The 25,781-nt window shown below is 43.5% G+C and overlaps 1 protein-coding gene across 9 annotated transcripts in view; it reads left to right on the top strand.

Annotated features, from left to right (window-relative positions):
* The window catches only part of CSPP1 (centrosome and spindle pole associated protein 1), a 328,816-nt gene that overhangs the window by 233,275 nt on the left and 69,760 nt on the right, over positions 1–25,781 (top strand). For all 9 annotated transcript variants that reach the window (XM_033933355.1, XM_033933359.1, XM_033933354.1 and 6 more), the window contains 3 exons: positions 4,066–4,215; positions 5,240–5,344; positions 18,917–18,983. In XM_033933355.1, the coding sequence (XP_033789246.1) occupies positions 4,066–4,215; positions 5,240–5,344; positions 18,917–18,983 (322 nt within the window). The remainder of the gene's footprint in view (positions 1–4,065; positions 4,216–5,239; positions 5,345–18,916; positions 18,984–25,781) is intronic.

Here is a 25,781-nt window from a genome sequence, read left to right as displayed (position 1 = left end):
TTTCCTGGGAAACTGACAGAGTTGACAGTCAGTCTAGAAGAGGTATGCAGGCAGATTGATAGGCTGAAGAGCGATAAATCCCCGGGACCGGAGGGCATCCATCCGAGGGTCATAAAGGCACTATAGCTGAACTGCTTCAACTAATAGCCAATCTGTCGATCAAATTGGGAAAGATTCCGGAAGACTGAAAGGTGGCGAATGTTACACCGATCTTCAAAAAAGATTTGAGAGGAGATCCAGGAAACTACAAACCGGTGAGTCACCTCGGTACCGGGAAAGATGGTAGAGGTGCTGATAAAGGACTGCATCATTGATCATCTTGACGGACATGGTCTGATGAGGACCAGCCAGCACAGTTTCAGCAACTTACTAAATTTCTTCGAGGGAGTAAACAGGCAGATAGACAAGGGCGACCCAGTCGACTTTGTATATCTGGATTTTCAGAAGGCATTTGACAAGGTTCCACATGAATGACTACTTCAGAAAATTGTGAGTCATGGAATCGAGGGTGAAATACGTGGATTAAAAACTGGCTAGAGCATAGGAAACAGAGAGTGGGGATAAATGGACAATACTCGGACTGGAAGAGTGTCATCAGTGGGTTGCCGCAGGGCTTGATGCTTGGACTCATGCTCTTCAACATCTTTATAAATGATCTGGACATTGGTATGATTAGTGAGGTGATTAAATTTGTGGACAAGACAAAGTTATTCAGAGTAGTGAAGATGCAGGGGGATTGGGAAGATCTGCAATGTGACTTAATCATGCTCGAGAAATGATCATCGACGTGGCAAATGAGGTTCAACGTGAATACGTGTAAAGTGATGCTTGTCGGTAACAAATCTCATGCACGAATACAGGATGTCCGGGGAGTTACTTGGAGAGACCTCCCAGGAAAGAGACTTGGGAGTTCTAATCGACAAGTCGATGAAGCCGTCTGCACAATGAAAAGGGCGAACAGAATGCTAGGAATGATTAAGAAGGGGATCATAAACAGATCGGAGAAGGTTATCATGCCGCTGTACCGGGCCCTCACCTGGAGTACTGTGTCCTCACCTGGAGTACTGCATTCAGCACTGGTCGCCATACATGAAGAAGGACATGGTACTACTTGAAAGGGTCCAGAAAAGAGCGACTATAATGGTTAAGGGGCTGGAGGAGTTGCCATACAGTGAGAGATTAGAGAAACTGGGCCTCTTCTCCCTTGGAAAGAGGAGACTGAGAGGGGACATGATCGAAACATTTAAAATACTGAAGGTGAATTGAGGCAAATTCCGGTCAGCACTGCATCTCCGCTTGACGGGCCCTGTTTCGGTAACTTCATCAGGAGGGAGAATAACAAAGTAATGAATCCTCTTGTCTGAAAGCTGTCATCCAAATTTAACAGTCCGGTAAATCCTGCTCCCTTCTCAGCGGCACAATCACGCTAGAGCTGGAAGCACAATGGCGTACTAGGAGGTTTTAAAAAAAAGTTTTTAAAACCGAAACAGGGCCTGTCGAGCGGAGATGCAGTGCTGACCGGAATTTGTCTTCAGAGAACATTACGGCATGGAGAGTTCAGCTGTTTCAGCTAAGTACTTGTATTGATGTACGATGATTCTTCTTATTAATTCCAATGAATCAAGACACAGTGTTGACATGAACTTGAATATATGAACTGCAATATTCATTTTTAGTCTATGCAGTTTATTTAACTACTGTTTGACTGATTGACTTCATAACGTTGTGCTCCAGGATCTTTTTTCCATCGTTGTTTTTCATTGATTGCCTATTCTTTTTCAATTGGAGATACAATGGTGTGTTGATATGAATTTTGATATGAAATTTTATAGGACTATTTATATGAAATTTTGTAGGTTTCTTTGAAATTATTTCATGGTTTATGATTTTGAAGTATTTACAGTTTTTTGATTGGTTTTTGAATTTTTGGGGTGGGTTTTCTTATATATATCCTTATATTTTTCTTGTACCCACTATGGATGCACGTTTGCACTTCATATTTATTTATTAGAGTTTTTCAAATAAAACATAAGGGTATCATGCTGTACGGGGCAGGATTTATTTAGACCTTTGGTCCAGTGCTAGTCACTCATAAATACCTGCCTGGGGCTTTCTGGTTATTCGCAGTGAAAATTGAGCCTGTACTGAGACCCTTTTACTCATCTATTTATTTAATTGTTGATGTTCATTCAATTCATTGAATGAGGTGCAACTACTTTCCTGGTGTTGGTTTAGCAAGAAAAATTGTACCAATTCTAATATATCACTATACATTTTAGTCAAAGCAGTTCAAAACTGCAAAGTGTCTGCTGTACATAATTTTCTGTTTAGTTCTAAACTAATGTATTATGTTTTTATAAATTGGTTAAAGATTCCTGCTTCTCTTGATTCCTTAGGATTTCATGTGAAGACACTTTAAAATCATGGAAAATTAAGACACACGTGTAACTAATTAAGGCACCATCAGTTGAAAAAGATCAGCACAAAAGGTTCCTATACTTGTAAAAATATGGGCCTAATAGAAAATGCTTATTCATCTTAAAAAAAAAAAAGTATGTAAAAACTAGATGACACCCATGCAAATTTTCTGCAAGCTCAGTTATGTGCTGCATAAGCAGTGTGTTGTAAAGAAACTGAAACCTTGTGATGTGGAGACCAGAAGCATGCTGGGAAGTGGAGTCCACCAGAATTAATAATGTGTCCATAAACTCTATTGAATACACAATGAAGGGTTAAATGTGTGATGAAAAATATATAAATTAAAACCTTGTTAGGCGCCTCTAAAGAAAACTCAGAAATGGCATGAAACCAAAAAACATACTAGGAAGGCTTAGTGCTGAAATACGGACCATGTTGGGTCCACGTTTTCATTGCACTGTTAACCATTGCATCCAATTCTGTATCTTTGTTGTTACCATTTTTATACACTGTCTAACTGACCAATAAACGTTACTTTTAACAATACCGTATAAAGGACTTTTTTCCAGTATTCATCCAGATACAATTGTGCATATATATTTTTTTATCTACTTTTTTGCTGATGCTATAACTTCTACCATAGTGAAGTAAAAGAAGCCACTGATTATTTTTTTGATCATTAAACCTCAAAAGCTTCTCCATTTTTAAAGGAACTTATCACACCTTCATCTGTGCATGTAAATTGACCAACTGCTGCTGATCTGGCACATTTCTTTTATAACACAGTAATGAACTATCAAACTAGCTTTCTAGTGCAATGTTTCTAGTGGTCCTGAACTGTAGGATTTTGCAAATTTCTTGCAGAAAACTATCAGTCATCTTTTCAACTCCACGTCCTTCGCAAGGAGCTGCTTCTGCTCCCCTCAGTTTGTTTTCTGCAAGCAAGTTGCTCAGAAATGTCTCTGCTCTTTGGTTTTAATATATCTGGGTATTTTTCTAAGTGTTTGATTGGAAGCTTTGGTGCCCAGAGATTTTCACTTGTTGGGACCTCTGCCTTGGAGAAGATGCAGACTCAGCCGCTTGCAGGATCAATCCATGGGGATGCCTAGCTAGCTAGCCTGCTTTTATATTTTTGAAGCTCAAGGGCCAACACCTGCGTAGCTGCTGACACAAGCTGTTTGGCTCCCGATGACCTATTAGATTTCTTTTTTCATTTGTTCTAGTTTTGCTACTAAGTGAATATTTCCTTTCATGTTTTATAATTGGTGGTGGTTTTTTAAATCTTAATTGTTTATTTTATGATGTAAACCGCACTATGACGATAGCAAGAAGGCCAATATATTTCTATTTATTTATTTAATACATGGATGTTGACTGTTTTGCTTCTAAACTGAACAGTAGCTGTACAGGAGCATTCATTCTGATTCAGTTCAGGGCAAATAGTCCTCATTTTATCAAACACCAAATGCAGAATGCTCTTTTTCTATTTTAGTGCATTATACAGGAAAATACTGTACTGCATTCTACTGAGAGTATTGTACTGACTTGAATTTTCTGTATTGTATTGACTTTAATTTTCAGAAAAAAAGATCTGTTTTCTTTTTTTTAATGCTCTGGACTGAATTTTATCAATTATTTTGCTTGCAGCAAAGACTGAAAAATGAAGAGCTGATGCGGTCAGCGGAAGAACGTCGGAAAGAGGCAGAAAGGAAGAGAAAAGAAGAAGAGCAAAAGCAAGAGGAGGACCTTCGACATTATTATGAACGAGGAAGTAAAAGTGCCCGGGTGGAGCAGGAGGTATATTTTGTAATATTTGACTACTTTTAAACATTTTTCTTAGGCATCAGAAAATGTGATATCTAGCTATTTGTTGTTAAAATAAGCAATTTTAATTCCTTACACAAAGGTGAGGGGAAGGCATGAAGCCTGTTGTGAATCTCATTGTAGGGACTGAAAAGTTTGTACAGTACGATCCATTATTTTATTTACCACAATAATATATTTTAAATTACTTTTAATTTGATACATTATAGGATTTTTTGAAATGGTTAATGTTTCAGTTTTGAAATCACTGTTTGAAGAGAGGTAAGTAAATCTTCTATTGGATTTTTAACACATGCTACATTCCTCAGACTCTGAAAGCTTTTTTTATCTAATAAAATTTTTGAGAATTACAAGAAAAATTCTTGAAAAGAAAATAGAACAGTAGGAATGCATAGAACAAAAAAAAATAACAATCTAAATATCAGGGAAACAAAAGTAGTTATTTCTTAAAAAAATAAAATAGAATAACATGTCCCTGAGTTTTGCCATTGATCTAATTTCCTCAAAATTATCTGGCTTCTCTATTAAGTGCATGTCTTATGCTTGATTTTGTATAGTAGAGCATCTTTTGTTTGAAATGTTTGAGAACAGGCTTATGTGAAGTAATAGTTTTATTTTAACAAGCGTTTTCTGATAAAGGGATATCATGTAATGGAATTAGCAGAACATTTGTGGAAAGTGGTTACTTTCATAATAGAAGTTTCTGCAAATAATGCAACTTGGATTGAATACTAAATTTTTGTTTATTGTGTGTACTAGTGGATGTTTTTAGATAAAATAGCTTTGGATATGAGGTGGTTTATTTCCTTTCTTTTGATAATTATTTTCTTTAATTATTCAGTATAAATGTTTACTAAATATTCTACAGTTTTCAAACCAAATGCCCTTTTCGTATGTCGCCTGTGGATCTTTCTTAGGAGGTCTTGACAGGGGTGGTTGGATGTCTTTTCACTACAAGATGGATAGATATGATCTTTTGAAACTGATTGTTTCTCAGATTCCTAGGCAACCTTCTCCAGTGATTCCCACTCTACAGAGCAAAGTTTCTCCCAGGGTGCAGAGACCTCCTTCCTCATCCAGCCAGCAAACTGTACTTGCACAAGTATGGGCTTTTTATAATTATTTCACCAAATGGAAGCTTTTCATTTATGTCACCAGGTAGATGTCATTTGTAGTCACAGTCAGAGTGAATATTTGCTGTTGAAGTTTACATTACTGCTTTTCCCTCTGAGTTAAATTTATAATACAACTAACTAGCTGCTGGTAGGATTTCTTTCTCCCTGGCTCAGGACCGCTTACTATTGGACAGAATAGGCCCAAGGACTAGAAATGAAGCTGTTTGGAGATGATTAGAGGCACTAGAAATGTTTGCTGACAATTTACAGTCTGGGACAGAAAACTTGTTAAAATCTTTTGTTAAGGACATAAACGTTGGCAAGCCAAGAATCAGGATTCCCACCGACACTTCTTGTGACCGTGGTAAAGTCACTTTTTACCCTCTGCCTCAGATATAAACTAAGGACCTGATTTGCATCATGGATTGCTATATACTAACATTCTTTAATGCAAGCCACATTATTGTAACTGAGTCCTGTGTAGAATGTACATAGCCCATGTTAACATTCAGCAAATAGTTATGCATATTAATAAATAATGTCCATTGATTGTAAGCTCTCTGGGGTAGGGAAATAGTATTGTATTTGCTTCTAACTCACCTTGAGTACCTAAATCTAAAACTCCACATAAACATAAAAGCTATAGAAGTTCTCAAAACCTTTGCTTCAGAATTTCCTAAATTCTGCTACTGATCTGCCACAGAAAACTGGGAAGCTTGGTTACAGGTAAGGTGACATTCTTCAAAGCAAGATTGAAGCTTTTCAATCAGGAGTTCTCAATCCAGTCCTTGATACACCGATGCCAGTCATGAGAAGATTTGCATAGAATGGAGGTAAGGCATGCAAATTTATTTGGGTATCTTGAAAATCTCACTAACAAGGTGTGTCCCAAGGACTGGATTGAGAACCATGGTTTTAGATGACATTATGTTGTTCATTTTTTTACATCTCTCCTTTGTCACTCCTATCGTGGCTAAATATGTTTCTTTTTCCTCTGCGCTTTAGGGATGATATGATACAATCTTTATATACCATCAATACCATTACTTAGTTCACAGGAGCCAGTCTCCAGAATTACATTACATTAGTGATTTTTATTCCGCCATTATCTTGCGGTTCAAGGCAGATTACAGAAGAGGATTTATATAAAACATTACACATATTTCTTAAAAAGATAAGTCTTTACTTCCTTTTAAACCTTTTAAAATAGTGCTTCAGAGCTGCCAAATTACCCATTCCAGGAAGAAGATGTGTTGACCAGTCCCAAAGGAGTGTATTATTTGTAGTCCATGATTCTATCCTTTGAAAGCAGTGCTACTAAACACCTCCTGTTGTTTTCTGATGATCCTAAAGCAATTCGTTTTGACACTTTAATTCTCAGGATTGAGTCTTTGTGGAAGACCTAGCCATCCCAAATAATTACAGTGTCAGAAGTTATGAGGTGGCAAGCTGAGGGATCAACCCAATATACAAAGGAAACAGAGGACGGGCACCCTGAAGAGGGCATGGCAGTGGTACTTAAATAAATTCGTCCAGTTACATTCCTTTCCATGACCTCAAAGCATTTAGTTTATACCATTGAAATGAAAATTAACAAAATTCTGCATATTTCGTTAGTTTCACCACAAACCAACAGTCGGAGGGGTGCACAGCTTTTCACAAACCACCATATGTCATGGTTTGTGCATGCTTCCAAACTCTGGCAGTGGGAAGAGGAGTGGGACAAGCCAGAAGCCTGAGGCACTTCAGCCAGTCATCTTAAAGCTCTGAAAAACAACAAAACCTGTCAGCACCAGACTTATCCACATCTCCTGATGTCGCAGCTGGGCTGAAAGAAACAGCCCAACAGAAACATACAGACCATTGAGACCATCATTTTTTCTTTCAGAGGGAGGGATCTGGGTATATGTAGCTTCAGAATTCTGCAAAACATTGCAGTCCAACGAGAAGAAAGGAAAATCCTGCCACAGACCACACAGTGCAGGCTAATACAGTCCTCTACTGCAAGCTGTCTGCCTTTTTGAGAGTTCTTGCTGGCTGGCTAGTCTTACAGGTAAAGAGTAGGGGAGGGGTTAAGAACATCTGGGTCAGATCAGTGGTCCATATAGCCCAGCATTCTGTTTCCATAGTGGCCAATCCAAGTCACAAGTACCTGGCAGAAACCCAAATAGTAGCAACATTTCATGCTACTGATCCCAGGGCAAGCAACGTCTTCCCCCATATCTATCTCAATAGCAGACTATGGACTTTCCCTCCAGGAACTTGTCCAAATCTTTTCTTAAACCCAGTTATACTAACCACTGTTACCATGTTCTCTAGCAATGAGTTTCAGAGCTTAGCTGTTCTTTTGAGTGAAAAAATATTTCCTTTTATTGGTTGAAATGGTGTGGTGGCCATGTTAGTCCACTTTTCAAGGTAATATATAAAAATAAAACTAACTCAATGCATTTTATTATGAGCTTTCAAAAGTAACCCTTCTTCTTCAGATCAGAAATAAACAAATGTTGACAAATATCAGTATATCTTGTGACCGGGCGTAGCCCTGGCTGGGGCCTAACCTGGAGCACACAGGCTTCGGCCGAGCGGTATGGCGAAGTTTGGACTATGTAGAGTGGAGAAGAGCAGCAAACACACAGGTGTTTAGGGTGAAAAATGAAAAAAGATGCTTTATTGTTTTATTTTATTTTATTTTTTTTTCCAAAGTACAAGATCAATAAACAGTAATACAGTATAAAAGCAGAAATACAACTGAAACATCCCCCACCCTCCCCCCTTGGCAACAACTTCTTAATTAATCCTAAACCATGATGAGTGTATCAATTCAGGAGTCTACTTCTGGCAGTTAGAGTTAAAGTAGAACAAAAGTTTCAAGTCTATTTAATCTTTGATATACCGTTTATCAAAAACATACCTAAATGGTTTACAATTATCAAAATACTGTTAAAATGAAATAAAAACTTAAAAATAAAAAGTGGATGGGCAACGAAAAAAATTGACTTACTGGTACAAAAGGGAGAAGTGGGCAACCACCATCAAAGAAACAATGTACCAAGTTTAGAATCCATAGCAGAGATAGCTTGGTGCTCATACCCTGCCGATTGAATCATCTGAGTACGCCAGTGCGCCATCATGGGAGTATTTGGGGACAGCCAGCATTGTAGAATAGATTTAAGTCCCATAGAATAACTTTCTGAACAAAGGCAGCAGAGCCCGGTCGAACTGGGTCCAATGGGAGTTTTAGAGTAAAAGGAAACTTGTCCTTGGGTATTCATGTACAGTTCCATATAGATTTTATCTTGGAACAAAGATGCCTCCAATGGGCCTGAATGCTAGGACAAGACCAAAACATATGGCCTAAAGTGGCTCGTGAAGCTGCACATTTTGGACAACAGTCTGTGGCACTGATATGTGCCCGGTAAGCTGTTAGGTGCAAAATAAGCCCGAACCAAAAATTTATAATAGCATTCTCTTTCCACTGATGAGATCAACAGTTGCACACAAAGCTCGACACTCCGCTTGATCAAATTTGCGAAAATCTGTATGTTGATATCATGAGACCATTTAATTGCGAGTGCCTTGCAATCCAAATCACCGGCCTAGTCCTGCGAGAAACGGTGATGAAAGCGTAGTGGTATCGATATTTGTGCAGTGGACATAATGCTGCAATTGTCTATATGAATACCAATCCTTATTCTCCAAATTAAAGGACTCATTCAGCATCTGAAAAGGTTGCATAGTACCATCATATTTTAACACCTGAGATAAGTAGAACAGACCCCTCATAGACCACGTATGTAATGTCCCTTGACTCATCCCAGGAACAAAGTCCCCATTTCCCCCAATAGGCAAACACGGGATCACATCTAGCCTAATATTCAACTGTTTAGCATAGGCAAGTGTTTAGCATGGAGCAAGTAACTAAAATGATGAGGTAAGTATGCAAGACATTCTGCCTCTGTTGCTGAAAAATGATCCATACTAAAGAACCAATCATTCACATGTCTAAGTTGACAAGTCTTTCCAAATGTAATAACCCCAGACCCCCTTGATCTGTAGGAAGTGTAAGTGTATGTAAAGAAATCATAGGACATTTGCCGCCCCTCAAGTACCTTGTCAGAGATCTATTTAGTAGTGTTAAATCAGCAGTCTCAAACACGCAGCCCGCGGGCCACATGTGGCTCTCCAAGTTTTATTTGCGGCCCGCGGTCTGGACTGGATAATTCCTTCCTTTTGGAGCAGCAGCGGGTCTGGCCGGTTCGTTCCGTTCAAAGCCACGGGTTGGCGGCTCCTTGCGCTATTCGCTCCTGCATCGGAAGCCTCTCTGACATCACAACATCAGAGAGGCTTCAGACGCAGGCGCGGATCTCGCAAGGAGCCGTCACCCGCGGCTTTGAATTGAATAATCCGGCCAGACACGCTGCTGCTCCAGTGGCGTACCAAGGGGGGGGGCGGTCCGCACAACTGGTCACCCTCCACTGTTCTTCATAGAGTGCGGCTCGCGGCTCCTCTAGAGCAGGGGTGCCCAACTGCTTCCCTTCCCTTCTCACCGCCGGCACCATGCTCTTTGATCTCCCTGCTTCTCTCACCGCCCGACCTCAATTCTGACGTCGAGAGGACGTTCTGGCTAGCCAATCGCTGCCTGGCTGCCTGGAACGTCCTTTCCGAGGTTAGAATTGACGTCGGGCAGCGAGAGTTGGTCGGCCCCGTGGAGATCTCGGCCTGTTCCCGATGGCGCCAGCAACAGCCTATTCCCTGGCGGCGGTGGCATGGGGGAGGGCAGGAAGGAAGGAAGAAAGAAAGAAGGGGGGGAGCAGGGAGCCAGTAGGAAAAAAGAAAGAAGGGGGGGGACAAGGAGCCAGAAACAAAGCAAAAAATGGGACAAGGAATCAGAGAAAGACAGACATAGAAAAAGAAAGAAAAAGTTGGGGGAGGGAATGAGGTCTGGAGGAGAGGAAGCATACAGGAGGCTGAAAGAAGAGAAGAAATATTGGATGCACAGTCAGAAGAATAAAGTGCAACCAGATACTGATGAAATTACCAAACAAAGGTAGGAAAATGATTTTATTTTCAATTTAGTAATAGAAATGTGCCAGTTTTGAGAAAGAAAAGATATTAAACTTTAAATGTGAGTGCTGCAGAAAAAATAGAGTACTTGGAGGGCCGCAGAAAAAATAGTTAATGTCTTATTAAAGAAATGACAATTTTGCATAAGGTAAAACTGTTAAAGGAAAGTTTTATAAACTATAAAGAATTTAACCTCATGCAAAATTGTCATTTCTTTAATAAGACATTAACTATTTTTTTCTGCGGCCCTCCAAGTACCTACAAATCCAAAATGTGGCCCCGCAAAGGGTTTGAGTTTGAGACCACTGTGTTAAATGATGGCGCTGTATGAACAAGGGCAGTGTCTGGAGAAGGTAAAGCCACTGAGGTATCACCATCATATTGTATAGCGCTATTTTACCAAGAAGAGTCAGTGGGTAAGATGTCCAAGCCCGCACCTTCTGTCTCGTCTTCACAAGCAGCAGGAGCACATTAAGTGTGTAAAGTTGGGTGAGGTCCTGAGGTAATGTAATGCACAAATATTGTAAGGAAGATGGAGCCCATTTTCAGGGGAAAGACCCTGTCCAGTTGGCCCTAACCTCCACTTGTAGGGGAAGCACCATGGGTTTTTGCCTATTCAGCGTTAATCCAGAAAATATATTGAACTCATCGAGTAATTCTAGAGCCCTAGTCAATGATCTCTGGGGTTGCGCCAATGTGAGCAGCAGATCTTCAGCAAAGGCCAACACCCGTAGTTGTGAAGATCCCTCTGGTAGCCCGGCCAACTCATCATCCCTCTGAATGGTACGCAAAAGGGGCTCTAAATACACAAGGAAGAGCAAAAGGGACAAAGGGCAGCCCTGACGTGTCCCTCTACCAACCTCAAATGATCGAGTTGGAATCCCATTCAAACCGTTTAGGTATGTTTTTGATAAACGGTATATCAAAGATTAAATAAACTTGAAACTTTTGTTCTATTTTAACTCTAACTGCCAGAAGCAGACTCCTGAATTGACACACTCATCATGGTTTAGGACTAATTAAGAAGTTGTTGCCAAGGGTGGGGGGTGGAAGGGGGATGTTTCAGGTGTATTTCTGCTTTTATACTGTGTTACTGTTTATTGACCTTGTACTTTGAAAATAAACCAATAAAGCATCTTTTTCATTTTTCACCCTAAACACCTGTGTGTTTGCTGCTCTTCTCCACTCCACTCCACTCCACATAGTCCAAGCTTCGCCTTACCGCAAAACCTTCTGCCCAATGTGCGTCTGCGGCCAAAAAAGCAAACAAGATGCTAGGAATTATTAGAAAAGGGATGATAAACAAGACTAAGAATGTTATAATGCCTCTATCGCTCAATGGTGCAACCTCACCTTGAGTATTGTATTTAGTTCTGGTCTCCTTATCTCAAAAAAAGATATATCGGTACTAGAAAAGGTTCAAAGAAGAGTGATCAAGATGATAAAGAGGATGGAACTCCTCTCATATGAGGAAAGACTAAAGAGATTAGAGCTCTTCAGCTTGGAAAAGAGATGGCTGAGGGAAGAAATGATTGAAGTCTACAAAATACTGAGTGGGGTAGAATGGGTACAAGTGCACCTTTTTTTTTATTTTTTGGGGGGGGGTTAACTGCATCAAGCTTTATAAAGACTATGGGACTTCGATGTTACCAAACCAATAGAAGGAAAAAAAAATTTCATTCAGAGAATAGTTAAGCCCTGGAATGTGTTGCCAAAGGATGTGGTAAGAGCGGTTAATGTAGCTGGTTTAAAAAAAGGTTTGGCCAAGTTCCTGGAGGAAAAGTCTATAGTCTGCTGCGAGACAGACATGAGAGAAGCTACTGCTTGCTCTGGATAAGTGGCATGGACTGCTGCTTTAGGTTTTTGCTAGTTACTTGTGACTTAGATTGGCCTCCGTGAAGACGAGATACTGGGCTAGATGGACCATTGGTCTGACCCAGTAAGGCTATTCTTATGTTCTTAATAAAAATGGTATTACCTTATTTCCTTTTGGTTTTACAGGTCTTTGTAATTTTTGATAGAGTAAAAAAAAATTAGCTTAGTGGTTAGAGCTACAGTCTCAGCACCCTGAGATTGTGGGATCAAACTAGAGAATGACATGGTGATAAAATTCATCACCATTCCCGTCCCCGCAGATAACTGCAAGAAACCATCTCCATGCCATTCTTTTAAGGAGAGAAGGTAGAATCAGAGTAGAATGGGCACAATCACTGACCCTCAAGCCTTGCATTAAAGAATGCTGGTGTAGTAGGACGAGGTTGAGATAGATACTAAAGAATGACAAAGGAAGGTTTCCCGTGGTTATCTGTGGGGACAGGAATGGTGATGAATTTTGTCACCGTGTCATTCTCTAGTTCAAACCCTATGCTGCTTCTTGTGACCCTGGGCAAGTCACTAAATCCTTTATTGCCCTAGGTACAGTAGATAGCCCACCAGGATAGATAAGGAAAATGCTTGAGTACCTAGTTTGCAACTCATTCTGAGCTTCTTTGGGAGGATGGTCTAAAAAAATTGAATAAATAAAAAAAATAAGTAAATAAATAAACATTCTTTAGCACTCTCCAGACCAGTAGAGGTTAACTTTACGAATGGGTATATATCTAATCATGACCAGCAGGTGGAGACTGAAAACAAAACTGTGGGACAGTATATCCTATCCCCTCTTCTCTATTTCCCTCAGTCTTCTTTCAGTCTCCAGCAGGTGTTGAGTGATCTGTACCCATCTCCCTTGGTAGGGCTGTTGGAATTTGTTTAAGGGGTTTGTTGTCCCTGTTTTTAGCCGGACGGAGCTTGGGCGGGCCCTGTTTGGGGGTTCGTCCGACCTCGGGGGTGTCAAACCCGGCAGGTCTCGAGCGGGGTCCCTCCCCCCACTTCCTCCACCTCCCCACATTTTTTTAGAGGAGCCTCAGCAGTAAGCCTTGCCCCCTAAATCAAGCAAGGCATATTGCTTCGAGAGCCTGTGGAGTCTGTTCTGTAAAAAAAAAAAAAAAAAATCCTGAGGTAGTGCTGGTCTGGAGGGTTGTTTCCCTTTAAGAAAACTGTATTTTACTGTATTTTTTCATCTAACCGGCACTTTTTTCTAGCTAGGTTGCGTATGGAGCAATTGTGCCCTTCTCCGGGGGAGGGGGACACAATTAGGTCCAGCCGCGAGGCACTCGCGGCCGGCCTGAACTCGGCGGTTTGGGTCGGTGAGGTGGTGGAGCTCCGTCGGCAGCGGCTGCAGGCGCCCAGAGCTCCCCGCCGATGGTGCCTCGCGAGTCGGCTTGGAGCAGTGGGGAAGCCCGGTCTTCTCCAACCGCCCACAGAGGGATTCCCCGAAGGATTCCCTCTCAGCTGATTTTTTGACAGCTGATGCCGACTTGCCTGTTTTAGCGGCTGGGACTGTTCAGCCTTCTCAGCCGCTACAGGCCATGGAGGGAGCTTTTTTGGCGGGAACTTCGCCATTTTCTCTGTCTGGCCCCTCCATTTTGTCTGCAACCTCAGGTGACCTTCCCCCTGTATTGCAAACACAGGGGCAGGTTTCAGCTGGGACCCCTGCTGGGGCAGGGAGTCCCTGGGGACCCCCAGGGGTTTTTTGTCCCCAATTTATTTTCTTTCTTTGTGCAGACAATTGGGGGTCCCACGTGCACCTGGGGGGTTTCGGGGGTGGTTTCCCTCCGCGCCCCCTATGGCTTTGCCTCCCTCTTTTCGTTTGGCGTCCCCTCTTCCTCCTCCCTCATCCAAGCGCCCGCGGGGGGGCTTGGATTGCGGAATGGTGGTCGGAGGAGCGGGTTGGCATGGTTGAGGACCCGGCTGCGCGAATTTTTCTCAAAGTGGGCCGAGATCACGTCCGATCAGTGGGTCCTGGAGGTGGTGCGGGACGGTTATGCTCTGGAGTTCGCCCGCTCTCTGCCGGACCTTTTCCTTGCTTCTCCATGTCAGTCTCCAGGGAAGACGCAAGCGTTTCGCCAGACCCTGCAGCGCTTGCTGGATCTCAAGGCAGTGGTGCTGGTGCCCCCTCCGGAGTGGGGGCACCGGCAGGTACTCCATTTACTTTGTGGTGCCCAAGCAGGAGGGGACCTTTCGGCCCATCCTGGATTTGAAAGGGGTCAACAGGGCTCTCTAGATTCCTTCTTTCCGCATGGAAACTCTGCGGTCGGTCATTCTGGCGGTTCAGCCGGGGGAGTTCCTCACTTCTCTCGATCTGACGGAGGCCTACTTGCATGTTCCCATTCGGGACTCTCATCAGCGCTTCCTGCGCTTTGCGATCTTGGGGCGGCTCTTTCAGTTCTGTGCGCTTCCCTTTGGTCTGGCCACGGCTCCCCGGACGTTCACCAAGGTGATGGTGGTCGTCGCGGCAGCCTTGCGGTCGGAGGGCATCCTGGTTCACCCCTACCTAGATGACTGGTTGATTCGGGCAAAGTCGTTGCAGGAGAGCTCCCGGGTTACGGCTCGGGTGGTGGAGTTTCTCCGGTCGCTGGGCTGGGTGGTCAACCTTTCCAAGAGTCGGTTGGTCCCGGCTCAGCGCCTGGAGTACTTTGGGGTTCTGTTCGACACCTCCTTGGGGAAGGTCTTCCTTCCAGAGGCCCGGGTGAGCAAATTGCAATCTCAGATTCACCTGCTTTTGGCGTCCCGGTGTCCTCGGGCGCGAGATTTCCTCCAAGTCTTGGGGTCGATGGCGGCGTCCCTGGACGTGGTGAGGTGGGCGCGGGCCCACATGCGTCCTCTTCAGTATGCTCTGCTCTGGAGGTGGTCTCCCCAGAGGCAAGATTTGGATGTTCCGGTGCCCCTGCGGGGGTTGGCGCGCGGCAGCTTGCGCTGGTGGCTCCGGACCCCTCACCTGGTTCAGGGGGTGGGTCTGGATCTCCCGCAGTGGACGGTGCTCCTGACGGATGCGAGTCTCCTGGGTTGGGGGGCTCAGTGTTTGGGTCACTCAGCTCAGGGCACCTGGTCCGCGGAGGAGGCCACCTGGTCGATCAACGTGTTGGAGACCAGAGCGGTCCGTCTGGCGCTGTTAGCTTTCCACTCCCTTTTGCTGGGCAAGTCGGTCAGAGTGCTGTCGGACAATGCCACGGCGGTGGCTTATGTCAATCGTCAGGGGGGCACCAGGAGCACTCCGGTGGCGCAGGAGGCGGCTCTGCTCATGGTTTGGGCGGAGTCCCATCTGCTGGACCTCTCGGCCTCTCATATAGCCGGGGTAGAAAATGTTCAGGCAGACTTCCTCAGTCGTCACTTCCTAGATCCAGGAGAGTGGTGTCTCGGCGCCGGGGCGTTTCAGTTGATAGTGCAGGCTTGGGGACAGCCCCTGATGGACCTGGTGGCCACGGGTGGCAACGCCAAAGTGCCCCACTTCTTCAGTCGTCGCAGGGACGGTCTGGCCGAGGATCTGGTTGCTCTGGTCCAGCCGTGGCCAACGGAGAGGCTGTTGTATGTGTTCCCTCCTTGGCCGCTGGTGGGCAGAGTGCTTCTTCGCATTGTTCACCATCCGGGTCTGGTGGTGCTGGTGCCTCCGGATTGGCCTCGATGTCCGTGGTATGCGGATCTGGTGAGGCACCTGGTGGCGGATCCTCTTCCTCTGCCTCTCTCGGACGACCTTCTGACGCAGGGTCCCATTCCCATGTTCGACCCGTCTCCCTTCTGTCTTGCGGCGTGGCTCTTGAAAGGGGTCGCCTTAGCAAGAAGGGATATTCAGACAAGGTGATCTCTACACTGTTGGGGTCCCGGAGGCTTTCTACCACTCGGGCTTATGTGCGGGTTTGGCGTCTCTTTGAGGAATGGTGTCGGGCGCGGGGAGTGACCTCTTTTCGCGCTTCCCTGCCTAACATTCTAGAGTTCTTGCAGGATGGCCTGGATAGAGGCCTGGCTTGGTCTTCTCTCCGGGTTCATCTTGCGGCCCTGTCGGCTTTTCGAGGGTTGGTGTCAGGTCAGCGTTTGTCGGCTCTTCCTGATGTGATTCGGTTTTTGCGGGTGGCCAAGTTGCTTAGGCCTCCCCTACGGCCCTCGGTTCCCTCTTGGGATCTTAATCTGGTTCTCTCTGTTTTGGTGCGCTCGCCTTTCGAGCCCTTGGACGACTTTTCTTTGAAGGCCCTTACTTTGAAGGCGGTCTTTTTGGTGGCCATTACTTCTGCTAGGCGTGTTTCTGAGCTGCAGGCTTTCTCTTGTAGGGCTCCCTTCTTGGAGTTTTCTAGGGAGCGGGTCGTCTTGCGGCCTGTTCCTTCCTTTCTGCCGAAGGTTGTTTCTCCTTTTCATGTCAATCAATCAGTGGTTCTCCCGGTCTTGGGTGGTCGGGAGGGCTCTTCTGAGCAACGGCAGCTGCGCAAGTTGGATGTCGGTCGGGTCCTTCACTCTTATGTGCAGCGGACCCAGGAATTCCGGAAGTCCGATCATCTTTTTGTCCTCCTGGCGGGTCCTCGTCGGGGAGCTGGCGCTTCTAAGGCTACTATTGCGCGCTGGATCAAGGAGACGATTGCTTCCGCTTATCTTCTGAAACAGCAGCCTGTTCCGGAGTTTCTCAAGGCTCATTCCACTCGGGGTCAGGCGGCTTCTTGGGCTGAGTCGTTGCTCGTGCCTCCAGTGGATATTTGTACGGCTGCGGTTTGGTCCTCCTTGCATTCCTTTGTTCGTCATTATCGGGTTGATGTGCAGGCGCGTCGGGACGCGGTGTTCGGGGAGCGTGTACTGGTATCGGCCCTTCGGGGGTCCCGCCCGTGAGAGGGACTGCTTTGGTACGTCCCATTCGTAAAGTTAACCTCTACTGGTCTGGAGAGTGCTAAAGAAGGAGAAATTAGGTTCTTACCTGCTAATTTACTTTCTTTTAGCTTCTCCAGACCAGTAGAGGTCCCCACCCTGTCTGTTGTTGTTGTTCGGGCTGTTGCGCGGGCAGTTTTTTGTGTTTTGCTGCGGGTTCTAGTATTTTTCTAGGGCCGGGGAGATTTGAAGAACAGCGGCTGTGGCTCGGCTGGCTTAGCTGGCGAGCTGTGGGGACATTTTCCTTCGGGTATTTCTCCTCTGCATTTTCCAACAGCATTTTTTGGGTATGTTAATTGTTACTCCTGTTCGGAGTATTGTGTTCTTTCTGTTTTCCAGTTCTTGGTTCTGCTTGGCTATTCGGCAGACTGAGGGAAATAGAGAAGAGGGGATAGGATATACTGTCCCACAGTTTTGTTTTCAGTCTCCACCTGCTGGTCATGATTAGATATATACCCATTCGTAAAGTTAATCTCTACTGGTCTGGAGAAGCTAAAAGAAAGTAAATTAGCAGGTAAGAACCTAATTTCTCCTTCTATACCACTCAGGATTTTGTAGATCGCAATCATATCTCCCCTCAGCCATCTCTTTTTCCAAGCTGTAGAGCTCTAATCTCTTTAGCCTTTCCTTAAATGAAGAGTTCCATCTCCTTTAGCATTTTAGTCACTTCTCCTTGAACCTCTTCTAATTCTGCTGTATCTCTTTTTTTGAGATATGGTGACCATAACTGAATGCTGTACCCAAAGGGAGGTCACACCATGGAGCAATACAAAGGCATCGTAATATTCTCTTATCTACCATACCTTTTCTAATAATTCCTATCATCATGTTTGCTTTTTTTGGGCAATGCCACACATTGGGCAGAAGGTTTCAGTGTAATGTCTTTGTTGACTCCTAGATGTTTTTCATGGATGCTAACTCCTAGCATCTGGTAACTATGATTGACTGGATAATGAGTTGGTCTCTGAGCACACAGAAAAGGTTGAATATTAGGACAGTATATTAATATCTTTCATATAGGTATGATTTCTAAGTGCTGATTGCAGTCTCTCAAAGAGACCTTAGTTCAAATATCTGAGATACAGTAAGTAAGTATGCTGGAAGAGTAGCCTAATAGTGCAGTGGGCTGAGAACCTGGGAAACTGGGTTCAGTTTCCACTGGAGCTCCTTATGACTCTGGGCAAGTTGGTAAACTATTCATTGCTACAGGTAGATTGTGAGCCTGCTATGGACAGAGAAGGTAAGCTTGACCTCTGTGCCATTTTTGGGGATTGGGGTGATGGTGGCTTGGGGGAGCCATGGCGTGGGGGTGTTCTGCTCGAGAGGGGCTTTTTATATGGGATAGATTGTACTATCCTGTAACATACATACAACATCTATGCTGTTAAAAAAAAGAAGAAGCCCTAACAGCAGTGGCAGGAAGCTGTTTCCCTTGTCACTGCTGTTAGGGCTCAGTGCATGTGTCAATCGCTCACAGAGCGATTGATCGATCATGATTGCATGCAAATGATTTGCACCTATGTGTAAATCATTTTCATGCAAACTTAGCATATTGATTGCTGCTGGAGAATCAGTCAACAGTGATCCAGTCAATATCTTTAGTGCATCTAGCCCTTAAGTTGTTAGAGATTCTATATTTTCAAAGGAATTTAGGATTTATAAGAATGAATTATTGAGAGCTTGCTAGTGCTACATTACATTGAACCCATTTTGTCATTTAGCTATTGGCTTTGTATATCTTGATGTATCAAATTGTTTCTCCTGCACAGGATCAAGCGTACTCCAGGGCCCAATCTCCTCCTGTTCCAGCAAGAAGAAATCAACTGCGTGCAAATGGTAAATGCTTCTCTGAATCCTGTACTCGCAGTTACTATCCTTACTGCTCCTATTTCATTCTACTTTCCTGTCTGCTCTTATAACTTAAGCCAACTGACACATTTGCACCTCAGGCAGCAAACTGCTTTCAAAGGCTGATATTGACAGGTGGAGAAAAAGCAATTGCAGATTTACTTACTGCTCATAAGAACACATAACTTGTGCTTCTGGGTCTGACCAAGATCATCAAAACCAGTGTTCTGTTTCCAGCAGTAACCAATCTACATCACAAGTACCTAGAAAGGATCCAAAAAACAGATATATTCTATGCTGCTTAGCCTTGGAGCTTAAAAAAACCCAAGTCTGGATTTTGCTCCAATGATTTCTCCAAACTTTTTGTAAAACACAGCTATGCTAATTTTTCTCTGTTTTTATGTAACTACTTTTACCAAATGCTCTGGCAAGTCAGTTCCACAGCTTAATAATGCATTGCATGAAAAAATGCATTTTCTTTGATTGGTTTTAACTATACTACTTAGTAACTTCATTACATGGCTTGTAGTCTTTGTATTTTATGAAACAGTAAATAAATTATTTGCATTTACCCGGTTTACTCCTCTGTTTTATAGATCTCTATTATGTCTCTCCTTAGATGTCTCTTCTCCAAACTGAATAAAGAGAAAAATTAAGGCAGATAAAGACCATATGCTATCTGGATTGCTTATCCATTTCATCTACTGTCCCTTCCTCTCCCTTAGAGATCCTGGGTACTGCTCCAAACCTTGCTTGAATTCAAATAATCTTCATCTCCACCACCTCCATGGGAGGCTGTTATATGAATTCACCACCTTTTCTCTGAAGAAGTATTTCCTTAGGTTACTCCTGAGTTTGCCCCTTATCACATTCATTCTATGCCCGCTCATTCCAGAGCTTCCTTTCAGTACAAAAAACCTGCTTCCTGTGGCTTACTTGCTTGGTTTGCCTCATTAGCTGTTTGTCTTTAGCTCACCTTCATTTCATAATCTTCTGTTAATCTTCTCCTTTTTACTTGACACTATACTCTACTGACCACAATATTCTGTTCTGTGAGCACTGTTTGCATTATTATTCCTACCACTATTCTAACTTTCTATATTCTTTCTGGCAATTTTGTTTGTATTTTATTTACTTAAGTTTGTATCCTGCAATTTTTATATATTCCTTTGCTGCTACTGCTCAAACACTTTGCCAATATATATTTTATATATTTGATTTATGCTTTTCTATTTTGTTTTGCCTGCCTTCTTACCCTTTGATTACTTTCTCCTTAGGCCATCTTGCTTTGAAGACCGCCTCCGTGAAGCGGTGGCGCCGGCGGCTCCACTCCCTGATTACCTCATCGGTAGCAAGCATTTAAATCTAGTACTACCTGTGGCACATGCCACAGAAGCACACATAGTGCTCCTTATTGCGCTTCTTTGTGTGCCTTTTTTGTGCCCACTAATTTTTCCTCCAGCTTACAGTGATGCTCCATTGTCTACTCAATCTTCTTCTTTTCTTTTACCAAACCTTATTCTCCTCCACCCTCTCTATTTCCCCCAGTATAAGCGGTCCTTTTCCAGTTCTCTGGGGACACAGGCCACCTCCTCGATTTTCTTCCTCCCCAAACACATCACAGTGTAGATGTTTACTAAGTAGTAAACATAAGTACTTCCTTTTACCTCTCCCTTTTCTTCCCCTCTACAGACTTCTACCTCCCCTTCCAATCTCAAACTTGGACTCCTAAACGTTTGCTCTATTAAAAACAAACACCATCTAATACATGATCTTATCCTGCAACACCAATTCCATATTCTTTGCCTTACCGAAATTTGGTTATCAGAAGGGGAGGATGCATACTTGCACCAAGCCTGTCCAAATAACTTTGTTTTCAAATCTTTTTATTTTTTTTTTAATAATATCTTTATTAGAGTTTTCCAAAGAAACACAATGCAATATAATACACAAACATAGAACAAAAATACACAGTAACCAATTACAAAATCCAGCAAAATCCTCCCCTTCCCCTCTAAACCCCCCCTTCCCCTTTCCACCCCAGGCCAAGAAAAGCTAACACAGAATCAAGTAAGAGTGCTGTCCCCATTGAATATATGGTTCCCATATTTTAGAATAGTTTACCATAGTGTTGTGTCACAGTGCAGTCAGTTTAGACATCAGTTGTAAATAGTCCAAACGAGAATACATTGTTAAAGGTTAGTCAACACACGGGAACGCCAACATTGTGCCAAAGCAAGGCGAGCCGCAGTAAATACACAGGCTGTCAATTTCTGTTCAGGGGGAGTTAATCCAGGGACTCCCACATTAAGTAAACAACATTCCATCAGTATAAACAATGTTTATGGAAAATCTTGACCAAAGAACAACTCACATGCTGCCAATATAAGCGTACTCCCGGGCTGGACCACCAAATATGTATAAAGTCCTCCTTTGTTCCACAGTTCCACCAACAGCGATCAGTTCCCCCAAGAAAAATAGCGAAAAGTTGCACAGGCTTATAATACCACCTGTAATACATTTTATAGCCATTCTCTATATAATGGATGGATAATGTCAATTTAAATAATCTCCTATAAATAACTTTCCAGGGAGGAAGGCTACGTCTCTCTGGCAAATCCTGCTCCCACCGAGCCTGGTAGGAATCAAAGGGGGCTTCCCGTTTCAACAAACTCGATACAACCATGAAACTTCCCCCTGCCCCATCCCTGATAGCCTACTCCAACCAAGTTTCCCCTAAAGAAAGCTCACAAAAAGCTCATTGAGAGAGAAAATTGTGCAAGTTTGTATACAGAAAAGAATCACTATCTTCCAACCCAAATTCTTCCTGCAAAACCTGAAAGGGACGCATAGACACATTCTCCCAAAGCTAACCCAACATACTTAGGCCCGCCGGGAGCCACTTACGGCGAATAACAGCATCCCTGCCCTGTGATCCAGCTGGCAAGGTCATGATTGCCATCTGAGTAAAAAACAAACGTTCCGGGAACATCTGTCTGCAGAGTGCATATCAACACCGAAGAACAGCCTGCAAAAATAGGTTAGGTGTGCACAACGCCAATCGCAAATGGTCATTTGGGACCAAAAGCAACATCCAAAGAGAAAGCCTGGAAAGAAAACACTGTTCAATATGAATCCAGGGACGATCTTCATAAGTGACCTACATGACCACTTCTTGTAAAAGGGCAGCCTAATAGTAATAGCTGAAAATTAGGAATGCCCATCCCTCCATCTAATTTGGATCTATAGAGGATATTCTGACGGACCCGTGGAGGTTTTTTACGCCAGATGAACGTAAAAACCTTACGTGACAATAAACGAAAGAAAATTGGAAGGGCCAGGAATGCATATAACAATCGGGGCAAAAGCATCATTTTAACAGCTGAAATGCGGCCTTTTTAACTGAGATGCAAACTAGAGAATGACACGGTGACAAAATTCATCACCGTCCCCGTCCCCGCAGATAACCGCGGGAAACCATCTTCATGTCATTCTTCAAGGAAAGAATCAGAGTATAATTGGGCACAACCACTGACCCTCAAGCTTTGCTTTGAAGAATGCTGGTGTAGAAGGACCAAGGTTGAAATAGACACTAGAAAATGACATGGGATTATTTCCCGCGGTTATCCGCGGGGACAGGAACGGTGATGAATTTTGTCACCGTGTCATTCTCTAATGCAAACCCTCCCAATGCTCAAGATCTGCAAAGAAAGCATGTAGATGTGCTGGAAAATTATATTTATACAATTGAGTATGATCGGCAGTCAAGTTCACTCCCAAATACATAATAAAGTTGGAAGCCTGGGTAAAGGGAAACACAGTCTGTAGCCTCCAGATCGCTCTTGCCTCCAGGGTCACATTTAAAATCTCAGATTTAGCCATATTGACCTTGAAGCCAGAAAGCGGGCCAAACAGTTCCAATTCACGTATCACAATAAGTAAAGACAGTTCTGGGTTACACAAGAGAAGCAAAATGTCATCAGCATAAAGCAGGATTTTATATTGCTGGGCACCCAAGTGAATCCCCTGAATATCTTCCTGATGTCGGACCTGGCCTGCCAATGGTTGCATTGAGAGCACAAAGAGTAAAGGAGAAAGGGCAAAACCCTGATGCCAGTGGAATAGCAGGCAATAAAGTACCATTAATTTTGAAACAGGAGAGTAGGATATCACATAGCAATTGAAGCCAATCATAAAATCACTGTCCAATACCCATTTTGTGTAAGACTTTAAATAAATATCCCCAACTCACCCGATCAAATGCCTTTTCCACCTCAAGGGAAAGTATCAACACCAGGGAGCCCTTACGATGAACATGCCATATAAGATGCAAGGCTGTTTTAATATTATCAAATGGTTGTCGCCGAGATATAAAACCTGCCTGATCAGTATGCACCAATTGAGATAATCTCAGAGCCAAAACTTTAGTAAAGAGTTTTTAATGAATGTTGAGCAATGAGATCGGTCAATATGCCATACAGGAAGTGGGATCCTTCCTCGGTTTATGGATAAGTGTCACCGCCGCATTGCGCCAAGTCTGAGGTAGGGGATGAGTAGCATCAAAACTATTAAATACTTGGACCAATAATGGAACCAACTGCTGTTGAAAAGTTTTATAGAATTTATTAGTAAACCTCTTTTACCTCAACAAAAGCAATGGGTCTAGACAGGTGAGTGCCCCCCCCCTCTCAGAAAGCGATTCCCAACAGAATCTGGTCTAAATAATTCTCTATCTCAGGTTCCAGAGAGGAAGGGTCAACTTGATAAAGATCACTACAGAACTGCAAGAAAGCATTCCCCATGGTTTCTAAAGAAGTTCAATAGGTATCTGAGGAGTCAAAAACACCCAATATATCATTCCTGGTGGCCTGAGTTTTTAAGCGATGGGCTAATAACTTACTGCTTCTATCATTGAATTCAAAATATTCCTGGCGAGTTTGACGCAATGCCACCTCAATACTGGCCAGTTCCAAGGTTTTCAATTCTAAGCGCAATTTAGCTAGTTGACTAGATTCTTGAGCAGTTCTGCGCTGCCCCTGCATCTGCCTCTCTAGAACCTGAAGCTCCTGCTGCTTCGCCAGCTCAGATTTAACTTTCTCCTTCCAACCATAAGCTTGCAGAGCAATTATCTTTCCCCTAAGCACCGCTTTCAGTGCCTCCCACAACAAGATAGGATGAATATCATTAATGTCATTGAGCTCCAGATAATCTGTCATAGCATTGGATAAGTGCTCCACAGAAGATGGGACTACCAAAAGACTATCATTAAATCTCCAGTGAAGATCTGTACGAGGCCTCCCACCGCCCAGCAAAAGCAAACTTAAAACAGCATGGTCAGCTAAAACAGTAGTATGAATCTTACAATATTGTATGGACCAACATAAAGCCCCATCTCCCAGCCAATAATCAATACGAGAATCTACATTATGCACATCAGAATGATAAGTATACTCCCTCTCCCCAGGATGATGAACCTGCCAAATATCCTGTAACCCCCAGTGAGACAATAACATCTGCCAGTCTTTACGATCTGCTGGCGTAACTGAAGACCTACGAGAGGAGCTATCAAAGTGGGGTTCCAACACTAAATTACAACCACCTCCCAGTAAGAGCAAGCCCTCTATACAAGGCCACATAGTTTCATTAAGCTGTGTTAAAAAAATCCCCTTGTCCTGTATTGGGAGCATATACATTACAAAGGGTATACAGCTGATCAGCAATAGAGACACAAAGCAAAAGATAACGCCCCTCTGTGTCTCCGATCTCTTTAGTTACCTGGACCTTCAAACTGTTGTAAAAAAGTATAGCAACCCCCTTTGTTTTCTTAGCATGTGGCTTAGAAGCAAAATAAATGACAGAAAAACCCAGGGGCATAACACACGCTCATGTCTAGGCAACAGGTGGGTCTCTTGCAAGAACACAATTTGAGCCTTATGACGCGCCAGCTCCTTGTAACGGAGATGGCGTTTCATCGGGACATCGAGCCCCCTGACATTAAGAGACAGAAATTTCAAATTACCCATAAAATCAGAAATAAAATGAAAAGCCAAGCAGATACCCTACAAAATCCCCCAATGGCATTCCCACCTTCCCCCAAAAAACCCATTTCCAATACCTGTCCCTTCCCACCCAACCAGCCACCAAATGCTACCCCCTACCCACCCCCAATGTCTTCCATAACCCACCCCCCAACCCACTGAAACTCAAACCTGTTCAGTAAGTTATCCCATCGCTTACCACAACACCAAACAAAGGAAGGAGTCTTCTCCGCAAGCCCTCCCCTTGAATTGAAACTCAAAATGCTCCTTAGGCAATGATCTCCAACAAGGAAAACCAAACATTACACCTCAAGCACACTCTGAAACAATCAAATAATGTAACACACTAATTAAGAACTTGCTCCAAGACCATTCAGTCCCACCAAATAATACCTAAGACCCATACAAAGCATACCACTACTAAGGTGGTGAACAAATCAAAAATATCCAGCAAAAAAGGTGAGAATACTCAAGTGTCAAGGCCTCCAGTAGGCTCCCGTTCCGCAGACTGTCTCTTCAGATGGCCACCATCTTTCCGAACTCGCTGCCAACAGGGTCGTGGTGGAAGATTCAGGCGTGTGCGGGTCTCCGACTTTTGCAAGGAAGATTCGGAAATAGAGGCACCAAATTGTATTCCAGGGAAGAACTCCGTGGCCTCCTCCAAGGACTTTACGATTTTCAGAGTACCTTCTAGATAGAACATTAAGGCAAAGGGGTGATATGCAACAAAGGTCTCAGTTCCACCCTA

This window comes from Geotrypetes seraphini, chromosome 2 (genome assembly GCF_902459505.1).
Source record: "Geotrypetes seraphini chromosome 2, aGeoSer1.1, whole genome shotgun sequence".
Taxonomy (NCBI): domain Eukaryota; kingdom Metazoa; phylum Chordata; class Amphibia; order Gymnophiona; family Dermophiidae; genus Geotrypetes; species Geotrypetes seraphini.
The sequence above is the reverse complement of the archived record's forward strand: the minus strand, read 5'-3'. Positions and strand labels throughout refer to the sequence as shown.